Source organism: Tripterygium wilfordii, chromosome 6 (genome assembly GCF_013401445.1).
Source record: "Tripterygium wilfordii isolate XIE 37 chromosome 6, ASM1340144v1, whole genome shotgun sequence".
Classification (NCBI taxonomy): Eukaryota; Viridiplantae; Streptophyta; class Magnoliopsida; order Celastrales; family Celastraceae; genus Tripterygium; species Tripterygium wilfordii.
This window is the reverse complement of record NC_052237.1, coordinates 12418482-12438641: the sequence shown is the minus strand read 5'-3', so window position 1 is coordinate 12438641 and position 20160 is coordinate 12418482. Positions and strand designations below refer to the sequence as shown.

The window sequence follows — 20160 nt, the reverse complement described above, 5'->3', positions numbered from 1 at the left end:
AATTATTGGATATAGTGTCATTGATGAGTAATTATTTCATTGTCTTGAGACTCCGCGTCATACGTTGATGTGGTGCACCCGAATCAATGAGACGGTGTAAATTCTTGAACGATTGATGAGTTTTTGAAATTTGAATTGCAAACTACCTATCTCCATTCTCAATTACACATGTATTGTCACTAATAACTTGTGAATTGACATCATCCTATTGATTTTGATACACCATATCAACATACGACATGGTGTACAAGGACCATTCTCCTCATTGATAACTTGATCCTCAAAATTAAGATTAGATCGTAGAGACAAATTTATTCTTTGTATTAAGCACACCTAAACACAATACACTTCATATTACACAGAAAGCACAAGTAATTAAATCTCCATACAAAATGACATTCTCTTAATTAATACTTTGAGATTCTTGTAAAGAGGATGTGTGCACCATATTGAGGGCGCAAGCTTATGAACAACATTGGAGAGTGAACATATGTGGGTGAAACCACAAATGTATACTGTTGGAGGATCATGGCAAGAACAATCTTTGCCTCAAACATTGCTAAATTCTGAGCGACACAGTTTCTGGGACCTAGACCGAATGGGAAGAGTGAAGCAATGTGTTTCTCTTGAAACCTCAGTGGATTGAAGTCATTAGCATCTTCTCCCCATATATCAGTGTCGTGATGCGCAGCAGCCAAAGCCAGCAGTAGCTGTGTCTTGGCTGGAATTTCAAGACTACCAATCTTAACGTCCTTTGCTGCTTCTCTCACCAACATCACCACCGGTGGGTAGAGTCGAAGCGTCTCGGCCAGTATCATACTTACCTGTTCGTTCATTCATTCATTCATTCAAATTTTAGGTAAAATTGATGTATTTGTACATGTACAATAAAAGTTAACCACTTGATTGATAGTCTAGTGGTCTTGGGCGGTTCTGAGTTTAATTTTCGCTGGGAGCAATACTTTTGTCCAAAGAAGCGACATAAATAGTTTAGACCCATATCGAATGTCAAAGGACATTTTTGTATGGTGTCGTTCTGGGTTATTAAAAGAAAAGGTTAACTTACGAGTTTAAGATCATTGACATTTCCTGCCACCGGAACCCCATCACTTTGTCTGCAAACCTGGATTACTTCTTCTCGCGCTTTGTTTTGCCAATCTTTGTTTAATGCTAAAAGTAGAAGTGCCCAAGTAATAAGATTAGCAGTTGTTTCTTTCCCTGTAAAGTAGAAAGTCTTGCATTCATCAATAACTTCCTCCACAGACAACAATGTCTCATCATCTTGATCATTAGTTTCATGGGTAAGCATTAGTAAGCTAAGTAGATTCCCAGAATTTCCTTCTGATTTTCTGTTTGATTTTATCAATGCTCGTATCGATTCGCGAGTTTCCTTCTCCAATCTCCACCTCTCCATGTTCTTCTTGGTCGGCAAAAACCTGTTCACATATACAATTGTAAAGCAAACACAACAGTCTTACAGATCTCAGTACTTTTTATCTCGACTATCTCAAATGTTGAGATTGACACACATAATTTTATATAGATCATGTGGGGCATGTGAGACCCACAATTTCACATGAATCATGTGTTTCCATCTCGGTATTTGGGATCGATAACTGGGAAAAAAAAAACCACTGGGATGCTTAGTATTTTTGAAGCAGAAAAGAGAGTGAAAATTTATGACATGGTGATCATCATTAACATGTCTGGTAATTAACCTGAACCCTAGTAAGTAGACACTTCTCATATCCTCGGCGAATAAGCGCATTTGTTGATCTTGTAATGCAAATATTCGCTTTCCTTCTTCATAACTACTTCCGAAAGCTGTCCTTGATATCACATCCGCCGAGAGGTCATGGAGATCTTTATGTACTTCTACTTCAATTTCTTCTCTTTCTCCTCTTATGTCCTCCCACTTCTCCACCATTTTTGTTACGCTAGCCACTATTTCTGGCACCCAACTCTATGAGAGAAAAAAAAAATACTACTTAAAACTTCATATTGTACATGCTAATATATATACACTAATTCTCAAGTGCGCGGATCCATAATTTATAAGTTACAACGCATACTTTATTCCACACAAAAACTTATTTGAGGAAGTCAACAATAGAGAACCCAATGTTTCGGGCCTGATGCTACTCACATAAAGTTGCGTCCATAAGTTTGTAACTTACAAACGTTAGAGATGCGTATGCTTTTTTATCAAAATAGTGGGTCCGAACCAATGAGCCCCTCAAGTAAAAAAATCACTTATTCCATTTTTTTAAAGGTAAAAAAGCGGTTGCCCGTAAACTCATATGTTTAAATTTATGAGCGTCCGCCCATGCAATTCTGCATATTTATATATTGTGAGAATCTCTCCAGGGATCCATCCCGGCAGACTGGTAGAGTAAACCCACTGCCCTCCGGAGCAATTGTTATTATTTGAGTTTTTTGAAACTTTTTTTGAGGGTAATAGAGTGTAATCACCTTAATTCGCTCTATGCTGAAGGCCTGGTTTGCTATCTTTCTATGTAAAGCCCATTTGTTACCACGAAGCCCATTAAGGCCCTGTCCAAAGAGCATCTTCATAAGTGGGTCGAACCGGGCCTTCTCAAAACACCCACTCGTGTTCATAAGAGCCTCCTTAATTATCTCCGGATCGGATGTGCCCAGCCTGGGCCTCGGCCCAAACCAGTAAAGGAACGTCTTCCCGTACACTTGTGAACATGAATAGTAAAATGGAATCACTTTGTGAAGGACATCGTGATTGAAACAAGTGGACTTTGATGATAATGCTTCGGCATGCAAACGCCTGATCTGAGCCGTGTTACCGAAAATCGGACGGTAGGCAGGGCCTCTTATGCCTTGACCTTTTAAGTGGCTACGGATTTTCAATGGGATCCATATCTTTGAGTGTACAAATTTATAGAGCAAAACGAGAAGAAACAACACTAGTGGTGAAAAGAAGAGAAGCATTTTTGGTATCATAGACATACAATAATGGTGGCTGCTTCGCCTTGGTTGATCAGATTTTATAGAGGGCTTTGATATTTTTATTCAAAAACAAAAATTTATGAAATATTTAATCATCTTAAATTATTGTCAAACCCACATCGTATTGACATAACTCTTATAAAGTTGGGCCCTTGGCCCTCCCCTAAAAGGCCTATTAAGGGGAGGAAGACTTGCCCCTTATAAATTGATTATTGTTGTTATTTTTAACCGATGTGGGACTTTGTCCAACACCCCCTCGCACTCGTGGACTTCTTATCGAGGACGAGTGCACAATGGCCTACTCCGATACCATCTTATAAAGTTGGGCCCTTGGCCCTCCCCTAAAAGGCCTATTAAGGGGAGGAAGGCTTGCCCCTTATAAATTGAATATTGTTGTTATTTTTAACCGATGTGGGACTTTGTCCAACACCCCCTCGCACTCGTGGACTTCTTATCGAGGACGAGTGCACAACGGCCTACTCCGATACCATCTTATAAAGTTGGGCCCTTGGCCCTCCCCCTAAAAGGCCTATTAAGGGGAGGAAGGCTTGCCCCTTATAAACTGAATATTGTTGCTATTTTTAACCGATGTGGGACTTTGTCCAACAATAACTCAATCAAGTGATATATAAATAAAAGTCATAGTACTTCTCACAAAAAAATACGTTTCCTAGACCTAAGAATCAACGGCGATGACCTACGGAAAACAAATTCATGCTAACCCGTAGCTTAGGACGAGCAATATTCTTAATGTATTTGGGCTTTGATTTCTAAAAGTTATGCCCATATAGGCTCTTGCACATGACATGTTTAGTACAAAATTTTATTAATTGTTTCTTTATAAAAGATGTCGGTTGGTGTATTGGTATCTTCTCTATATCAACTATCCATTTCTATCTGTTAATGCTTTATCCTGCTCACTTTAGTCCAGTGACAACCAAAGGTTGCCATAGTTTATTAATAAGAAATGTGCAAGTTGGATAAAAAGAAGTAATCAATTGTATTGATTGAAAAAGATGTCTTACGGAATATGGATATATGATTGTAGCCTTGTAGGTTGGTGGGTATTGCGTGCATAGCAATATAATATAATAATATACAAGATACCTTAATTGAATGAACATTTTTAATGGGTGAGGGCTTTAGAGTGTCGGCCCTTAAAATATTTTAATATGAGTAAGGGCTTTAGTGGCGGACCTTCATATTCTTCAAGCTCCAAGTTAAGTTTCACTCCAATTCCAATTGCTTATATTCAAAATAAAAGTTTTACTCAAGCTTTTTTTTAGTAACCGAGAATGATATCATAAAAGTTTATACTTTAAATTTTGATATATGTGAAAAATAAACATTCGATATATGCCTAAAATCAGGACATCAGTCTCACGATCATAGAAGTTTTCATATGACGACATGATAAATTACGTCAAACCCAGTGTGTGGAGACAATGATATTGCTCCCAGTTATAATCAAACTCATGACCTTTCCTTCATATGGTTTGACCCCAAAGAATCCACGACTAGGGTATCGATTGTTTCACTCTTAACTCCTTTAACATAGCGAAATCCAAAATAAATTTAATTTCATATATCGTAATTTAGAGAACAAAAATTTATTTGACAAGCCCTCAAGCCAAATAACCCACCAAGGCCCAGAAACTTCATTCAAATGGGCTGGGTCCTCAAATATTGTAAGCCCCGCGGCCCAAAGTACCTTTTTCAATAGGTTGGGCATCTCAAGCAGTTTTGAGTTGCTATCCTAGTAGTTCTCTTTCTCTTATCCGAGTAGCGGACGATGTTCTTTCTTATTATTTGTTTTCTTACATTGTCCTCTCGTCCAGTATCTCCCTCTCTAGGTCCCGGGAGTGAAGCCATCCATTTCGCTTAGCTTATACAAGACGACTCGATTAAGCAGAGGGAAATAACAGATTTTGCCTTTGTTGAAAGCAAGCAAAGATCCCGGAATAAAGAAAGGAAGACCTTGAGATAAGCGATAGCTTTGCTCGACCGATAGGGAGAGGATTGAAACCAATTGATAAGACCTAAATGTTAGGAGTTGGGGGCAATACGAGAAGGAAGGAACTCTTTGGAGTTTACGCTAAATCCTAAACCCAACTCAGATAAGAGAACTATTAGGTTCACATCAGTTCCTCTAAATCATCCTCTATCATTGAAAATATTAATTTTTTCAAACACTTTTAATATTTTTTTTTGTTTTAATTATGACCGACTATATTTTAGACAAGTAAATATATTTTTTACAACATCACGTTCAAGCGATACCACTATAGCTTCGCTAATATCTTCCGCTAATTTAGCATAACTGTTGGGACGAGGTTCTTACAAGAGACAACAGGGTTTACGAGAGCTGATGAAGTTGCTCTTACACAAAAACAGTAACTAAATTGAATTATTTCGTCTACAGTTAACTTTACTTTTTCCTGGTTATGAGAAGTTCCGATCTGTCTGACTAAGTTCCAAATGTAGGGGCCCAATTTGTACCACACAAAATTAAAAAGAAAAGCTTCATAGGGTTGCCACTTGCCATTGGGCCTGAAAGGTCAAAGTTTGACAAAAGTTGCTAAGAGTGATTTGCCAACAACCCCAAAGCCTAGACTTGCTTGTCTTCCAAGAACGTGTGAGGAAGTATGACTGGATGAGGTGGACTGATAAGGACTGTTCATAGCAAGGCAATAGGAACTATACAAAAAAATATAGCCTCACATCAAGTTATGGAGGTAAGACTCTCCAATAAAATCGTGCCAAACTGAACCAATCGTTTGGTCGGTTATTATCAAATGTATGATAGTGAGGGTCGATCGAAAAACTGACAAAACCGTCAATAATCGATCGAATGATCGGTTAAATTTATGTCAAAAAATCGACCCAAAAAACCCTTACTTGAGGAGTATATTTCAATAGTTTATCATTGTCTTACCTCAGCCCATGCGTCGGCCATAAGCGGGGCCCAATAGGCCCAACAAGACTAGTGGCCTGTGTGAAGGGCCCAATTGATGGTGACATTGGGGAGGGACCAGTGGCCCATTCTACAAAACAAGAAAGACCTTGTCTGAAGTCTAGAATTAGTTTTTATTTTAATTTTTTGTCAGAATATGTATTCTTAGTGGTTGTCAATTTTCTATTCGCCAATAATTATTGATGTGTTTAAAAATTTTTTAAAAATATATTTTTCATGTTAGAAAATTATCTTTCTAAAGCCCAATTTAAATGTTGGATATGATTATGAAAGCATTGCATGGATAGAATGCATAGTACGTGTTTGCTTATATGCTAAACAGAGACTGGATAAGGGGGGTAGTACCAACATATATCGTGCAGTGTTACCTACAAAGTACAAACGCAGCAAGGGGTCAAGGGCAGCGCACGTACAGGCTCGAAGGAAGTTTGGGTTTAAGGCCCCACGATTTTATCATTGTTAAAAGGGTCATCAACTATTTAGATATTTGGCTTGATTTATAAATCACATTACTTGATACTCGTTGGATATTGTCATTCTAACACTTTCCGATTTTGTGAGTTCCGTCATACGTGACCCAACAAATAGACTATACGAATTGGTGTGCTTTGTGATAATCTTCCCCTTGTTAGTAGTCTCCAAGATGTTGGATGGTATTTTCATTCTAAGAAAACGGAATCAATTAAATACGTTAGTGTCCCAAAAGTAGTGGGCTTTCGATGCTTTGTTAAGCCCCCATTAGTCATGACTAGTAGTCGTCCACGTTTACAGGTCACTCGTCATCCATTACGTACGCCATACACTGCCGTATCGACAGTACTAACTGGCAGCATGCAAGAAAGAAACGATCGATGAATTAAAGCTGCTAACTTTGTTTTGTTTCTTAATTTCTACTTGCTTGTTCTTTTTTCATTATTTTCCACACAGACATCAACATCATAATGAAAAAAAAAAAAAACAAAAATTCTATTACTATTACTATCTTCTTCTTTTTTTCTTAAAGTTACAGAAATAACAGAGAGAGAGACCGTTTCTCTGGTTTCTTTGACATCCTATTCAGTCTGAAAAAATAACGTTAAGCTCCACCTGCTCGGCCTCCCACTTTGCCTTTGCCAAGGCTCCATCGTGCACGGGCACGTATTCCTAATCAAAATTCAACATCCATATATTATAAAAATCAATAAAAAAAAAATGTTGCATTTGATTTAGTGATTATTGTCCGTTTTGGATCATCGGTCCGCATAGATTTTTTTTATTTTATGTATTGTCGGTACTAATTCTTAAGGACAGAAATTTGTCCTTTTATAAAAAGTGCAAGACACTAATTTATATATTACTCGGTTTGATTATGTCAACCCGACGTAGGATACTAATATTGACATATGCAAACGTGACAAATTAAGATGTAGAAGAACACATGTACTTTGTACCTCGAGTTTCTGAACAAGCTCTTTAGCTGTTGATGCAGAAACAACAATGCCACGCTGAGAGGGTTTGATGAATCCATCATCCACAGCTTTGTCTATGAAGGTGAGCAAGTAATTGTAATAGCCGTCCACGTTAAGCAAACCCACCTGCGCCATGCAATAATTCAACTAATTTGGCTTAGTTTCAGGGATTAAGGAAGCATCATGAATTGATTGAAAAGACATTTATTTAATTATTTAATTTCAATTACTCACAGGCTTGTCATGGATTCCTAACTGGGCCCATGTGATGACTTCCAACAACTCCTCCAAAGTTCCATACCCACCTACACTAGAGTTAATAGGAATCTATTATCTAATGATTTGATTGATTACTCACCACTCTTACAGATCCCAATATTATTTTGTATCCCGATTATTTCAAATGTTACGATGGACGCACACGATTTCATATGAATCATGTGGGACCCATAATTTTACATGGATTATACGTGTCAATCTCAATATTTGGGATAACTGTGACAAAAAAATACTAAGATGCTTAAAATTTGTTAGTTAATTAATACAGGTAATCAAGCATAAAACATGAGAATTTCAGAGAGAGACCTGGTAAGGCAATGAAACAATCAGAGTAACGGGCCATCTCAGCTTTCCTCTGGTGCATATCTGCTACTGCTCTCACCTCTCCTACTGTTTCTCCTGTAATCTTCTTAACACGAACAATACAAGCTTACATCTTCATGTACTAATTACTAATTAAAATCGCAATTAACGAATACGAGCCTCGTTGATTACCTCTTTGCTCATCAGAGTTTTGGGGATGATCCTGCAGAACCACAGTTCACAAGCCCAGAAGAGAAATACAAATTATACACAAAAGCAAAAATCCAAAAGTGAATATAAATAGTCTAGAAATTGAATTTTACGCATAAAAGTAATTAAATATACCCTATTACATGTCCACCACCACGATGAACCTCCTGAGAAACTAGGCCCATCAGCCCAACACTTCCTCCTCCATAAACAAGATCCAATCTCCTTGACACCTTAATATCAAACAAAACTTCTCAAAAAATCCTCTTCATATATATATAATCATGTATATATAATGAATAGAAAAAGAAGAGGGGAAGTGTATATACCAGTTCCTTTCCAAGCTCAAGAGCAGCGTCACGATAGCAATTTCTCTTGCCTCTACTGCTTCCACAAAAAACACAAACCCTTTTGAACCTTGACTTCAGTACCACTGCTGGGTCGTTATTCAAATCCATATCTCTCTCCACCTCTATCTAGTATATATTTATGGTTTTTTTAAAAATTTTTTTGTTTGTTTACCGAGAAAAAACGATTCTTTTATAGAACGAGAACATAAACGGACCCAGTACCAAACGAAGAAGATGGAACAACTCCATATAATAGGCATATAGAGAAGAGTCATTTTGTACAAGAAAATCAAGGATATATCAGCTTTTGACTCGTTGAATCTTGTCGTGCCACGTGGAATTAAACCCACTAAAATATGGATTCCACAAAATCACCGACAGGATACACAGTTGTTCTCGGCTTGCCTACAGTATCGCTTTTAACGTTCGATTCCTCTCATGTCCACTAGATTTTGTCCACGTAGCAAGAATGAATAATTTGAAATGTACATGTTTGACTATCAGAAAGAACAATTGTTCTTACCTTTGAGTCAAAACTAAGTACCTAGACTTAATCAGATGGAACAAATTAATGTTTATTATTCTTATCTCTTAATGTGATTTGATTGTGGTCCGTGGTGTATGAAATATTTGATTTGAAGCCTACCAAACTCACTAATAATTAGAAAATAATCAGATGAATACATTTACCATGTGGGAGAAGTTAGTCTATGCCGCCACATACTTTTAATTCCACTTCTTGAGCCAAAATATTAGGAGCTTTTACGTCACATTCAACGCTTATTAGGAAGTCAAAGAAATGCTTATTAGGAGTTTGGAATCATTCTGCAATCGTCCGACGATGTCCGGTGTAATACGGTGTCATTAGGTGGGGTCATTTTTCTGTTTGTAATTTTCTTTTTTTTTAGTCATCTTAGTTTTACTTCGTCTTTATGGTGACAGAAGTATCTATGAGTCTCAATTACCTAAATTATTGGGTAATTTAATACAATCAAGTTTTTGACTTTTCCAAGAAAAAAATTCATATATTATCCGGAAAAAAATAGAATTATGTGGACAAGAAAATGGGCCATTAACTACAAAAGGCCTTATAAATGTGTAAAGTGGGCCGGGGGATGCGAGCCCAGCGTAGCCCACTTAGCTGGGTTCACAGTTTGTGCTAGGCCGGACCCATTTTATTTTCACGGACAGGCTCGGAGACGCGGCCTGACACGTGAAAGAGTATCAATAGTGCCAAGCCCGACCCGTGTAGGGAACACAAGTTGTGCTGTTGTGGTTCGGGAAATATTATTTATTGAATATTGACTTTATGAGTTACTGTTTTTACTGGAATAGTGGAACACCCCCACCTCCCTAATCACGTTAACACATGGATGATCACATGGCTTTGTATCATGTCTTTTAAAGAAAGAAATTCATTGATAAAATTTGTTAACTTCTTTTTCGATTTAATAACCAAAAAAAAACAAAGGGAAGAATAGATTTGATCGACTTCACAAAGAATCAATCATGAAGCTTGATCTTGTATCGGATTTCGGAATTCGGATCCATAAATAAATACATTATAGTTGAGAATTGAGATGATGGGCTCGCACAAGATAGTTGGAGGATTTCTACGTTCAATAAAACTTGGGATATTACAATAATTAATTAAATAAATATAAATGGCTACAAATCTTCTGGGTATGTGTGATTTACAATTAAATAGGATCATTCGCCTTCATGAAGAACCCTTTCTCTTTTCTTTTCTTTTTTTTCTTCATATATTTTTTTATAAAAATAAATAAATGAATGAAATCTCTTCTACACGGGCCATGGGCCCATACATAGCCGACTTTTCTTCGGTGTGATGGAGCCCATAGCCCACTATGCGGTATAGTGCACGTGCAAGTTGCAACGACCTCGTCCGATGCAAGTTGCCAGTTGAATTTTCAGTCAAAAAACAACTTGACTGTGTTGATTATTTTGCCAAGGACAAATGTGTTACGTGGATCAAAATATACGTCTGCATGATATCTTTCATAAACATAATGCAAACCTTCTTCACATGACATTATTCATTTTAGATTTATCAGTTTCCGTGAATATATCGAATCTGCATGATGTTTGTTTCTTCACGAACCGTATAACATAATGATACTTCTATATATCTCTCCTTCTTCTACTTCGCCCTCACCATTTCTTCATATCATAACAGTTTTCTACCTAGGTGTTCAACATGCAACTCTAATATTGTTTTTGCTTGGATAAGATATATATTATTTCATCTCCCTTTACACAAAGATCCCAAAGTTATATAGTGACCAATTCAATTGAGTAACAAGTCCTTCAAAACAAACAAAATAATACAATTTTACTGGCCATAATCAATACACCAATAAATACTTCAATATTATTCTTGATCATGTGCTAAACGCTAAAAGCTAACAAAACCCTCACGTGTAATGTATATTGTACTATTTGTCCATCACCACATATTCTGATATTCATAACCATATCTACCGTCACATATATTATAATATATCTCCATGTGAATTGCTAGGCCCTCACAACCAATCTTTCATTCCTAAGTACGTGAAATCTTTTGCTAATTTCCAAAATAAGCCCACACCAACACCACATGGTTTTTCTTCTAATTCTTCAGACCCACAATATTTGTAAGTACGTGAAGATTTATAAATTGGTTTTCTCCAAACCCTAATTCGGTGCCATTGGTGCTTTTTGATGGTTCAGTTTCATCTCGGTACTCGATCACGATCATGATCAACATCAGAAGCATTGCAAGAAAATGGCAGAAGATGGCCGGCATTCGCGACGGGAAGAAGAACAGAACTATATCATTTCCTCAATCAAGAGTTTTTAATAACCCTAGTAAGGGTCACTTTGTGGTGTATTCTAGTGATAACAGGCGGTTTGTGGTTCCTCTGGGATATTTGAAGAGTTTCATATTCAGAGAGTTGTTCAAGAGGTCTGAAGAAGAGTTTGGTCTGCCAAGTAATGGACCTATTACTTTGCCTTGCGATTCTACTTTCATGGAGTATGTTGTTTGCTTGCTTGATTGGAAGGTCTCACAAGAACTCGAGAAGGCATTGCTTCTTTCTTTGGATTCTGCTGGTAATTATTGTTTTCAAGGGTTGATTAATTGGAATCAAATATGCGTTCATGGCATTTGATCATATTAATCCACCATTTTTTGTAAGATAATAAATAATTAAAATATTATTGTTTCAGGTTAATTATTTAGTTATCGTGTGATTCTTCTATGTCAAGTACTGTATGGTAAATTTATATGAAATTATATGTAGCAAGCTGATCCTGGCTAAAATATAAATGTGAAAGCCTTGAACTTGAACTTAAACTTAAACTTAAATATATATTTCAAATGCATTGAATTATTATTACGAGGACAGACTATTTTGACCAATATATATATATATATATCAGGACAACAACTTTGTTGTCTAACTGCATGCGTGTCCTAATAAGAAATTAGTCTGAAATATCTGGTATACCATGCAACTCATTGGTTTATATATATATTAATCAGGACAACAACTTTGTTGTCTAACTGCATGCGTGTCCTAATAAGAAATTAGTCTGAAATATCTGGTATACCATGCAACTCATTGGTTTAAAGTTCAAACAATATTTTTATTCAAAGTGACTTCTGTTGGCATTATCTTTTCATTTATAAAAGTATTATTGGCCCTAAAATATGAAGCACGTCTGCTGTAAAGGATAAGGGAATTGATACGCATGGTGTCAAGCAAATGACAGTTTTTTACTGATATGGTCAGTGCTGGGATTCAACCTAATGAGCTACGTGGGCCATTGTTGTCTTATATTGTTCGCCAAAAACGCACTCTAATGTGTCATGAAATATCCTGCTAATTAATTCGGTTGACCAGATTGATGGCGTGGGCAGCGGAGGAACATTCCAAGAATTAATTGCATAATGTGGAATAATTGTTGGAAAAATTATTCTATTTTTTTTATCGAGGATCCACTCATGTCAACATGCTCTTTCTCTTTGGAAAAATTGAGTGGGACTAAATATTGCACCGCCAAAACCGTTCTCATCACGCTGACGACAAGTAAGTCTGAGTTAGATCCCATGCGGGAGAAATTGAACTCCTAACCCTCAGGCAGACCCGTGAAACAAGGAAAAAAGGAAAATTCCATATAAATATTTTCTGTATACATCCAAGATCACATTAATTGCAAACATAACGATGACACAAATCACCCAATTTTACAATGTGATCATGGAAGAGAATGTCACTCGTAAAAGATTTTGTTGATATTATTTTCCTTAATTTACACAGATAGAAATGCAAGTATTTATACAAGGATGAGAAGAGAGTAACGGCTACTCTTTGACAGAGTAACGGCTACTCTCTGACAACTACTGACAGATCATAAGCCTTTTTACAGAGATCCGTTGAGACACGGAACTCATTTGAAAACATGAAAGTATAAAACTAATTATAGACTTGAATGGGCCTCATACTAATGGACTTGAATTTGATTGAGATTTGGGCTGGGCTTTCTCCTTATTACCCTCCTTCAAGATGGTGGGTTCTCTTAACACACCAATCTTGGACCGTAGACTTGTAAACCGGGTTCGAAGTAGAGATTTTGTCAATAGGTCAGCCAGTTGATCAATGGTAGATATTTTCTGAACTTTTAAGGTGCCGTTGTTGACGAGGGAGCGGACAAAAGATAAATCGACGGCGATATGCTTCATCCTGGAATGGAGAACGGGATTCAGACTAAGACTGGTTGCCCCTTGGTTATCACAGTAAAGTGTGGGAACAGTTGGAATAGGACAGTGCAATTCCTTAAGAAGATGTGTAAGCCATATAACTTCACAAGCAGTAGAAGCTAAGGAGCGGTACTCAGCTTCGGTGGAGGAGCGCGCGATCGCTCTCTGTTTTTGAGATTTCCATGAGATGAGAGAGGATCCGAGGAAAACGAGGTAGGCTGTGGTGGAAGAGTGATCATCAGGATGTCCGCCCCAATCGGAATCAGAGTAGGCATGTAAGGCAAGAGGGGATGACGGTTTGATGGTGATGCCCAGGTTGAAAGTTCCTTTGATGTAGCGTAGAAGTCTTTTGAGGAGAGTCCAGTGAAGATCAGTGGGTCGACTCATATATTGAGCTAATCTATTGACGGAGAATGAGATATCTGGCCTTGTGAGATTTAGATATTGTAGACTGCCAACAAGATGTCGATAGAGTGTGGGATCAGATAAGGGTTTTCCATCTGTGGATTTTGTCCGGAAGGGCACAGGTAAGGGAGTGTTGACGGCTTTGGCTCCAGTCATATCGGCACGTTCAAGCAAGTCCCTGATATATTTTTGTTGGGAGAGAAAAAGACCATTTGGAGTGTGAAGGACTTCCACGCCAAGAAAGTATGAAAGATCACCAAGGTCTTTAAGAGAGAATTTATCAGCGAGATCCTTAGTGACCCTGCAAAGTAGAGTTGTATCAGAAGCAGTAAGTATAAGATCGTCTACATAGACAAGTATATACATTGTATGATGAGAAGTATGTTTTATGAATAGAGAAGGATCTGCTCTTGAGTTAGTAAACCCCATTGCCGTCAGACATGAACTCAGAGCCAAATACCAGGCACGAGGAGCCTGTTTCAGCCCATAAATGGACTTGTGCAACTTGCACACATGATTGGGATGTAAGGGATCTTCAAAGCCGCGAGGTTGCTTCATGTAGACAGTTTCTTGTAGATGCCCATTTGGAGAAGATAACTCTTCATTTTAACATACTCTCCCCCATTGTCTGTATATAGAGAGCGAATTGAGCATTGAAACTGCTTCTCAACAAGACTTTTAAACTGAACAAAGACAGAGAAAACTTCAGATTTAGCACGCAAAGGAAAAAGCCAAGTATAACTAGTGAAATGATCCACGAAAATAACATAGTAAGAATATCCATCAATTGATTTTATGGGAGATGGTCCCCATACATCACTATAAATCACATGTAGTGGAGCATTACTAATAATAGATGAAGTTCCAAAAGGCAACTTGTGCATTTTATTTATTGAACAAGAACGACATAAAGTAGGTGCAGTAGTGGGAGACACAATAATAGGTAAACTATTGCTTTTCAAAACAAGAGAAAGCATTTTAGATGAGGGATGGCCTAATCGGTGATGCCATCCTATGTGATCAGTTGAGGTTCTTTGAGGCGCGGAAGTAACGGAAGCAGCAAAACATGTACCAGCTTGAGGGTTAAAATGATAGAGTCCATTGCGGCAGCTACCGGACGCCATAACCTGTCCCGTACTGCGATCCTTAAGTAAACAATGGAAGGGAAAAAATTCAATAGAGATGTTGTTATGCTTAGTTAATTCATGGACAGAAATAAGATTCTTATGAATGGAAGGAACACATAACACATGTTTAATATGTAAAGGTCGTGTGTGTGTGTGGAATTTTGTGGTGCCTATATGTGAGATATGCAAACCTGTACCATCCCCGATTTGAACCTCATCAGTTCCATCATATTCAGAGTGAGTGGATAGATTTTGAGAAGTTGATGTCATATGATGGCTGGCTCCAGAGTCCAGTAGCCATGATTGTGGATGTTGAACAACATGAGGTGGTATAGAGGACTGTGCATAATTTGCAGCAGGAGCATTATAGTTGGAAGCTGATGGTTGGTGAGCATAAATTTTGAATTTTCTGCACTGATTTGCAGAGTGACCTGGGATATCACAAAGTTGACATGTAAGTCGGTGCTGGCCACGGCCACGGCCACCCCTGTGAGTTGGTGGACGAGAACCACGCCAAGGCTGATTACCACGATTACCCTGCCAGTTACGATTGTTGCGGCCTGAATTGGAATTATTGATCCTTTGATGAAAATTGGCAGTAGCCAAGTTCTGCGATTGAGTTTGTTGGAGGCGAACCATGTAGCCTTCTTGTGCAACAAGCACATCTTGAAGTTCTTCAAAGGAGAAAGGAGTTTCTCGCGTACGGATAGAACCCACCATTCCAGAGTAATCTTCGGTGAGTCCATCTAAAATATATAAGGTTAAATCATCAGAAGAGATAGGTTTATCAATCAAGGCCAGTTCATCAGCTAGCCGTTTCACATCCTGCATATAGTCAGTGATGGATTTTTCACCCTTTTGACAGCGAGACAACTGAGATTTCAGTTGAAGAACGCGAGATCGCGAAGTATTGGCATAGAGTTGGTGGGCTTTCTGCCACACAGCTGCACTCGACTTAACATCGCCGATGAGAGGCAGTATGCTGCCATCAATGGAACCTACAAGGGCCAATAAAATAAATTGATCTTGACTGCTCCAGGTATGGTAAGCTTTGATTTCTTCTGGAGAGGAAGTAGATACAGGGGATGCAGGACAGGTATGTTTGCCATCTATGTATCCAACCAGATTATAGGCACGCAATAGAGACAAGATCTGTAATCTCCATGAAGGAAAATTGGTGGAGGTGAGTTTCAAGTGAATAGATGAGATGGCATGTACTGTGACAGAGGTGGAGTATTCTGGAACAGAAATAATAACAGCAGAGTTAGAAGAAGACGAAGAGGAAGAAGTAGCCATGGAGGTGAACTCGTTGGAGTGTACACTGCTCCGATACCATAAAAGATTTTGTTGATATTATTTTCCTTAATTTACACAGATAGAAATGCAAGTATTGTTGGGTGAATTGCATCTCTTATGTCTTTGTCTATTTTATGTTGTACTGTTATGTCTTTTACTTTAAGGGCATTGTTGTCTTTACCTTAAGTCAGTCTTCTTGTAGTGTGCCCTAGCTTTTGTGAATTGTAACTTGGTTGGCAGACATATACGTCTGAGGAAAATATGTTGAAAGAAAACCTAGCTTCTGCTTGGTAGTGTTGATCATATATGCTGTAGTTTTATTCTGTATTCTGAAACTATCAGTGGTATCGGAGCAGGCCAGACCTGGATCTGAAAGCTTATTAGAAAATCGTGTTTTACAATGGCGTCTTCCAGCGATCGTGGAATTTCTTTTCTGCCGATCTTTGATGGGAAAGATTATCCGTCCTGGAAAGTAAAGATGAGGACTTTTCTGATGTCAGAAGGTCTCTGGAGTATCGTTGCACATGGTTACAAGGAGATTGAGGACGAAAGTAGTCTCAAGGATTCTGAGTTGAAGGACTTGGAGAGTAAGCGACTGGCAAATGCGAAGGCCTTGTCCAGGCTGCAAAATGGAGTAAGTGCCAGTATATTTCCACGTATCATTCGTACTTCTTTTGCGAAAGAAGCTTGGGACATTATTGCTAAAGAATTTGAAGGTGATGGAAAAACCGTTGTTATCAAGCTACAAAATTTGAGGAGGGAGTTTGAGAATCTCAGAATGCCAGAAGCAGATTGTGTGAAGGACTACTATGATAAAGTAATTAGCTTGGTCAACCAAATGAGAACCCTAGGAGAGGATGTCTCTGATGAAAAATTGGTACAAAAGATGCTTATTAGTCTTCCTGAGAGGTACGATGTTGTAGTTACTGCTATTGAAGAATCCAAGGACTTGTCTGTACTGAAACCAGAAGAACTTGTGGGGTCCCTTGAAGCACATGAACAGAGAAGGTCAAGAAGAGGTGAACAGACTCAGTCTTTAGAGTCAGCCTTTCAAGCAAAGGCATCTTTCAGAGAAGAGATCAGCAAAGGAAAGCAATCGAATTGGAAAGGTACAGAAAGAGGTATGACTTCTGAATCAAGTTCTAAAACTGTATGTGATGTGTGTAAAAGAGTGGGTCATCTTGCTGCTGATTGTTGGCACAAAGGGAAGCCTCAATGTCACCATTGTAAAAGGTTTGGTCATATCCAAAAGAACTGTAGACTGAAACAAGAAAATACTGCCAACTTTGTGAATTTTAGTGAACCACCTGAAGAGAATTTATTTTACACAACACAAGTGGGTATGCAGAGTAAAGCTGATATCTGGTTTATAGACAGTGGTTGTAGCAACCACATGACAGGAAATGCCTCATTCTTTGACACTCTTGACTTATCTTTCACTACTAAGATCACCTTGGGTAATGGGACTGTTGTTCATGCTACTGGAAAGGGTAAAGTTAAGATTCAGTCTGAGTTTGGGTTGAAGACCATTTGTGATGTTCTACTTGTTCCAGCACTAAGTCATAATCTGCTTAGTGTTGGTCAAATGATTGAGAGAGGATATACATTGATTTTTGGGGATGGTAAATGTCAAATTCTGGACAGTGAAGGCAAGATTTTGATGGTGGTTCGGATGCAAGGACGGAGGAACTTCCTAGTGGATTTCCAAACTAAAGAAGAAGTTGCACTACAGGCAAATGCAGAGCAAAACCACAGTAGCAGCCTCTGGCATAAGAGGCTTGGACACTTGAACTCCAACAGCATGCAATTACTTCAAAAGAAAAGGATGGTGATTGGGTTGCCAACCAACTTTGATAAGTTTGGTATGTGCGAGAATTGCGTTATGGGCAAGCAGCATCGAAGTCCTTTTCCCAAGCAAGCTAATTGGAGAGCTAAAGAAGTGTTGGAACTGATACACACTGACTTGTGTGGTCCCATGCAAACTGAGTCATTTAACCAAGGTAGATATTTTCTAACCTTCATAGATGATTACTCAAGAATGATTTGGGTATTTTTTTTTGAAAGACAAGTCCCAGACATTTAATGTATTTAAGCAGTTTAAGGCCTTCGTGGAGAAACAAAGTGGGAAGAAAATAAAGAAGATCAGAAGTGACAGAGGTGGTGAATACACCTCAGCAGTTTTTGAGCAATTCTGTGTAGATGAAGGGATTTGGAAGCAATTAACTGCAGGGTATAGTCCACAGCAGAATGGAGTGGCAGAGAGGAAGAATAGAACCATAGTGGAAATGGCAAGAACTATGTTAACAGAGAAGAAATTACCAAATGTATTCTGGGCAGAGGCTGTAAATACAGCAGTCTACATATTGAATTTGTGTCCTACTAAAGCCAATCCTGACAAGAATCCAATAGAGATCTGGTGTGGTATAAAAGCTGCTGTAGATCATCTTAAAGTTTTTGGCTGCATCTGTTATATCCACATACCAACTGAGAAAAGAACTAAGCTTGATAAGAAAAGCACAAAGTGTATCTTTGTGGGTTACAGCTCAAATTCAAAAACCTATAGAGTGTATGATGTCGAAAATGAGAAGTTGCTGGTGAGTAGAGATGTTGTATTTGATGAACAAGCTGCCTGGACCTGGAATGAAGAAACTAGTCAAGCTAGTTTTGAATCTGAAACAGAAGTAGACACTGCCACAAATTCACCTCAAATTGAAGAAGAAGAATGTCACCAAGAAACCTTTCAGCATGACAGTGAAGAAGAAGATGAAGAAGATATAGATTCTCCACCTCCTAGGATGAGGAGCTTACAGGATATCTATCAAACTGCTAACTTGGCAGTTAAGGAACCTGAGAACTTCACTGAGGCCAAAGAAGATCCTGTTTGGTGGAAGGCAATGCAAGAGGAAATGCACATGATTGAGAAGAATAACACATGGGAGCTAGTGAGTAAACCTCAAGACAGAGAAGTTGTTGGAGTTAAATGGATCTATAAAATAAAACTACAACCTGATGGTAGTGTCAAGAAGTTTAAAGCTCGTTTAGTGGCTAAGGGGTTCACTCAGCAACCAGGAGTTGATTTTCATGAAACTTTTGCCCCTGTAGCCAGGCTTGAGACAATCAGAATTTTACTGTCCATTGCTGCCCAACTGAAGTGGAAAATTTACCAACTTGATGTCAAGTCTGCATTCCTCAATGGCATTCTTGAGGAGGAAGTGTATGTTGCACAACCAGAAGGCTTCTTGAAGCATGGGGGAGAGGATAAAGTGTATAAGCTCAGGAAAGCTCTATATGGACTAAAACAGTCTCCTAGAGCTTGGTACTCAGAGATTGACAAATTCTTTCAACTCAGAGGGTTACAAAGGAGCAAAAGTGAAGGGACATTGTATACTATGAAGAAGGGTGAATCAATTCTTGTTGTCTCCATATATGTGGATGATCTTATTATAACTGGCAGTGATGAACAAATCATTCAAGAACTCAAAAGGAGCTTGATGAGTACTTATGAGATGACTGATTTGGGTTTACTAAATTTCTTTTTGGGGATTGAAGTGGAACAATCTGAGAGAGGAATCTTCATATCTCAGGAAGCTTACGCAAAAAATGTGTTGAAGAAATTTAATATGGTGGAATCCAATCCTGTAACTATTCCTCTGGTAGTGAGTGAGAAACTTCAAAAGAAAAATGTAGTTGAAGAAGTTGATGCTAGTGTTTACAGGAGCTTGATGGGAAGCTTGCTATACTTGTCTAACACTAGGCCTGATATCATGTTTTCAGCAAGTTTATTATCTAGATTTATGCAGGAACCAAAGCAAGTACATCTTGGAGCTGCTAAGAGGGTCCTCAGATACCTTCAAGGCACTCTAGATTATGGCATTATGTATGAAGCTGGCAAGGAGCTAAATCTGCATGGTTTTTGTGATAGTGATTGGGGTGGGTCACCTTTTGACCTGAAGAGTACGTCTGGCATGGTGTTCAGCATGGGAACTGGGATGTGCACCTGGAGTTCAAAGAAACAGAAGTGTAC

At 38.3% G+C, this 20160-nt stretch overlaps 3 protein-coding genes across 3 annotated transcripts; 1 reads left to right on the top strand and 2 right to left on the bottom strand.

The window, feature by feature from the left end:
- Positions 1 to 341: 341 nt before the first annotated feature.
- LOC120001026 (cytochrome P450 734A1-like) lies at positions 342 to 2979 on the bottom strand. The gene is made up of 4 exons (XM_038849240.1): positions 2473 to 2979; positions 1719 to 1963; positions 1067 to 1436; positions 342 to 824 (listed from the first exon to the last, which is right to left on the bottom strand). The coding sequence occupies exons 1-4, from the start codon at positions 2977 to 2979 to the stop codon at positions 408 to 410; spliced, it is 1539 nt and encodes a 512-aa protein (XP_038705168.1). The 3' UTR covers positions 342 to 407.
- A 3889-nt stretch (positions 2980 to 6868) lies between these two features.
- On the bottom strand, positions 6869 to 8788 carry LOC120000789 (cytokinin riboside 5'-monophosphate phosphoribohydrolase LOG5-like). Its single transcript, XM_038848921.1, has 7 exons — positions 8523 to 8788; positions 8329 to 8426; positions 8176 to 8206; positions 7987 to 8086; positions 7636 to 7706; positions 7384 to 7527; positions 6869 to 7096 (listed from the first exon to the last, which is right to left on the bottom strand). Exons 1-7 carry the CDS (start codon positions 8649 to 8651, stop codon positions 7010 to 7012), a joined length of 660 nt encoding a protein of 219 aa, XP_038704849.1. The 5' UTR covers positions 8652 to 8788; the 3' UTR covers positions 6869 to 7009.
- A 1623-nt stretch (positions 8789 to 10411) lies between these two features.
- On the top strand, positions 10412 to 11779 carry LOC120000760 (auxin-responsive protein SAUR63-like). Its single transcript, XM_038848876.1, has 4 exons — positions 10412 to 10523; positions 10610 to 10666; positions 11277 to 11657; positions 11775 to 11779. The coding sequence occupies exons 1-4, from the start codon at positions 10412 to 10414 to the stop codon at positions 11777 to 11779; spliced, it is 555 nt and encodes a 184-aa protein (XP_038704804.1).
- Positions 11780 to 20160: the final 8381 nt, after the last annotated feature.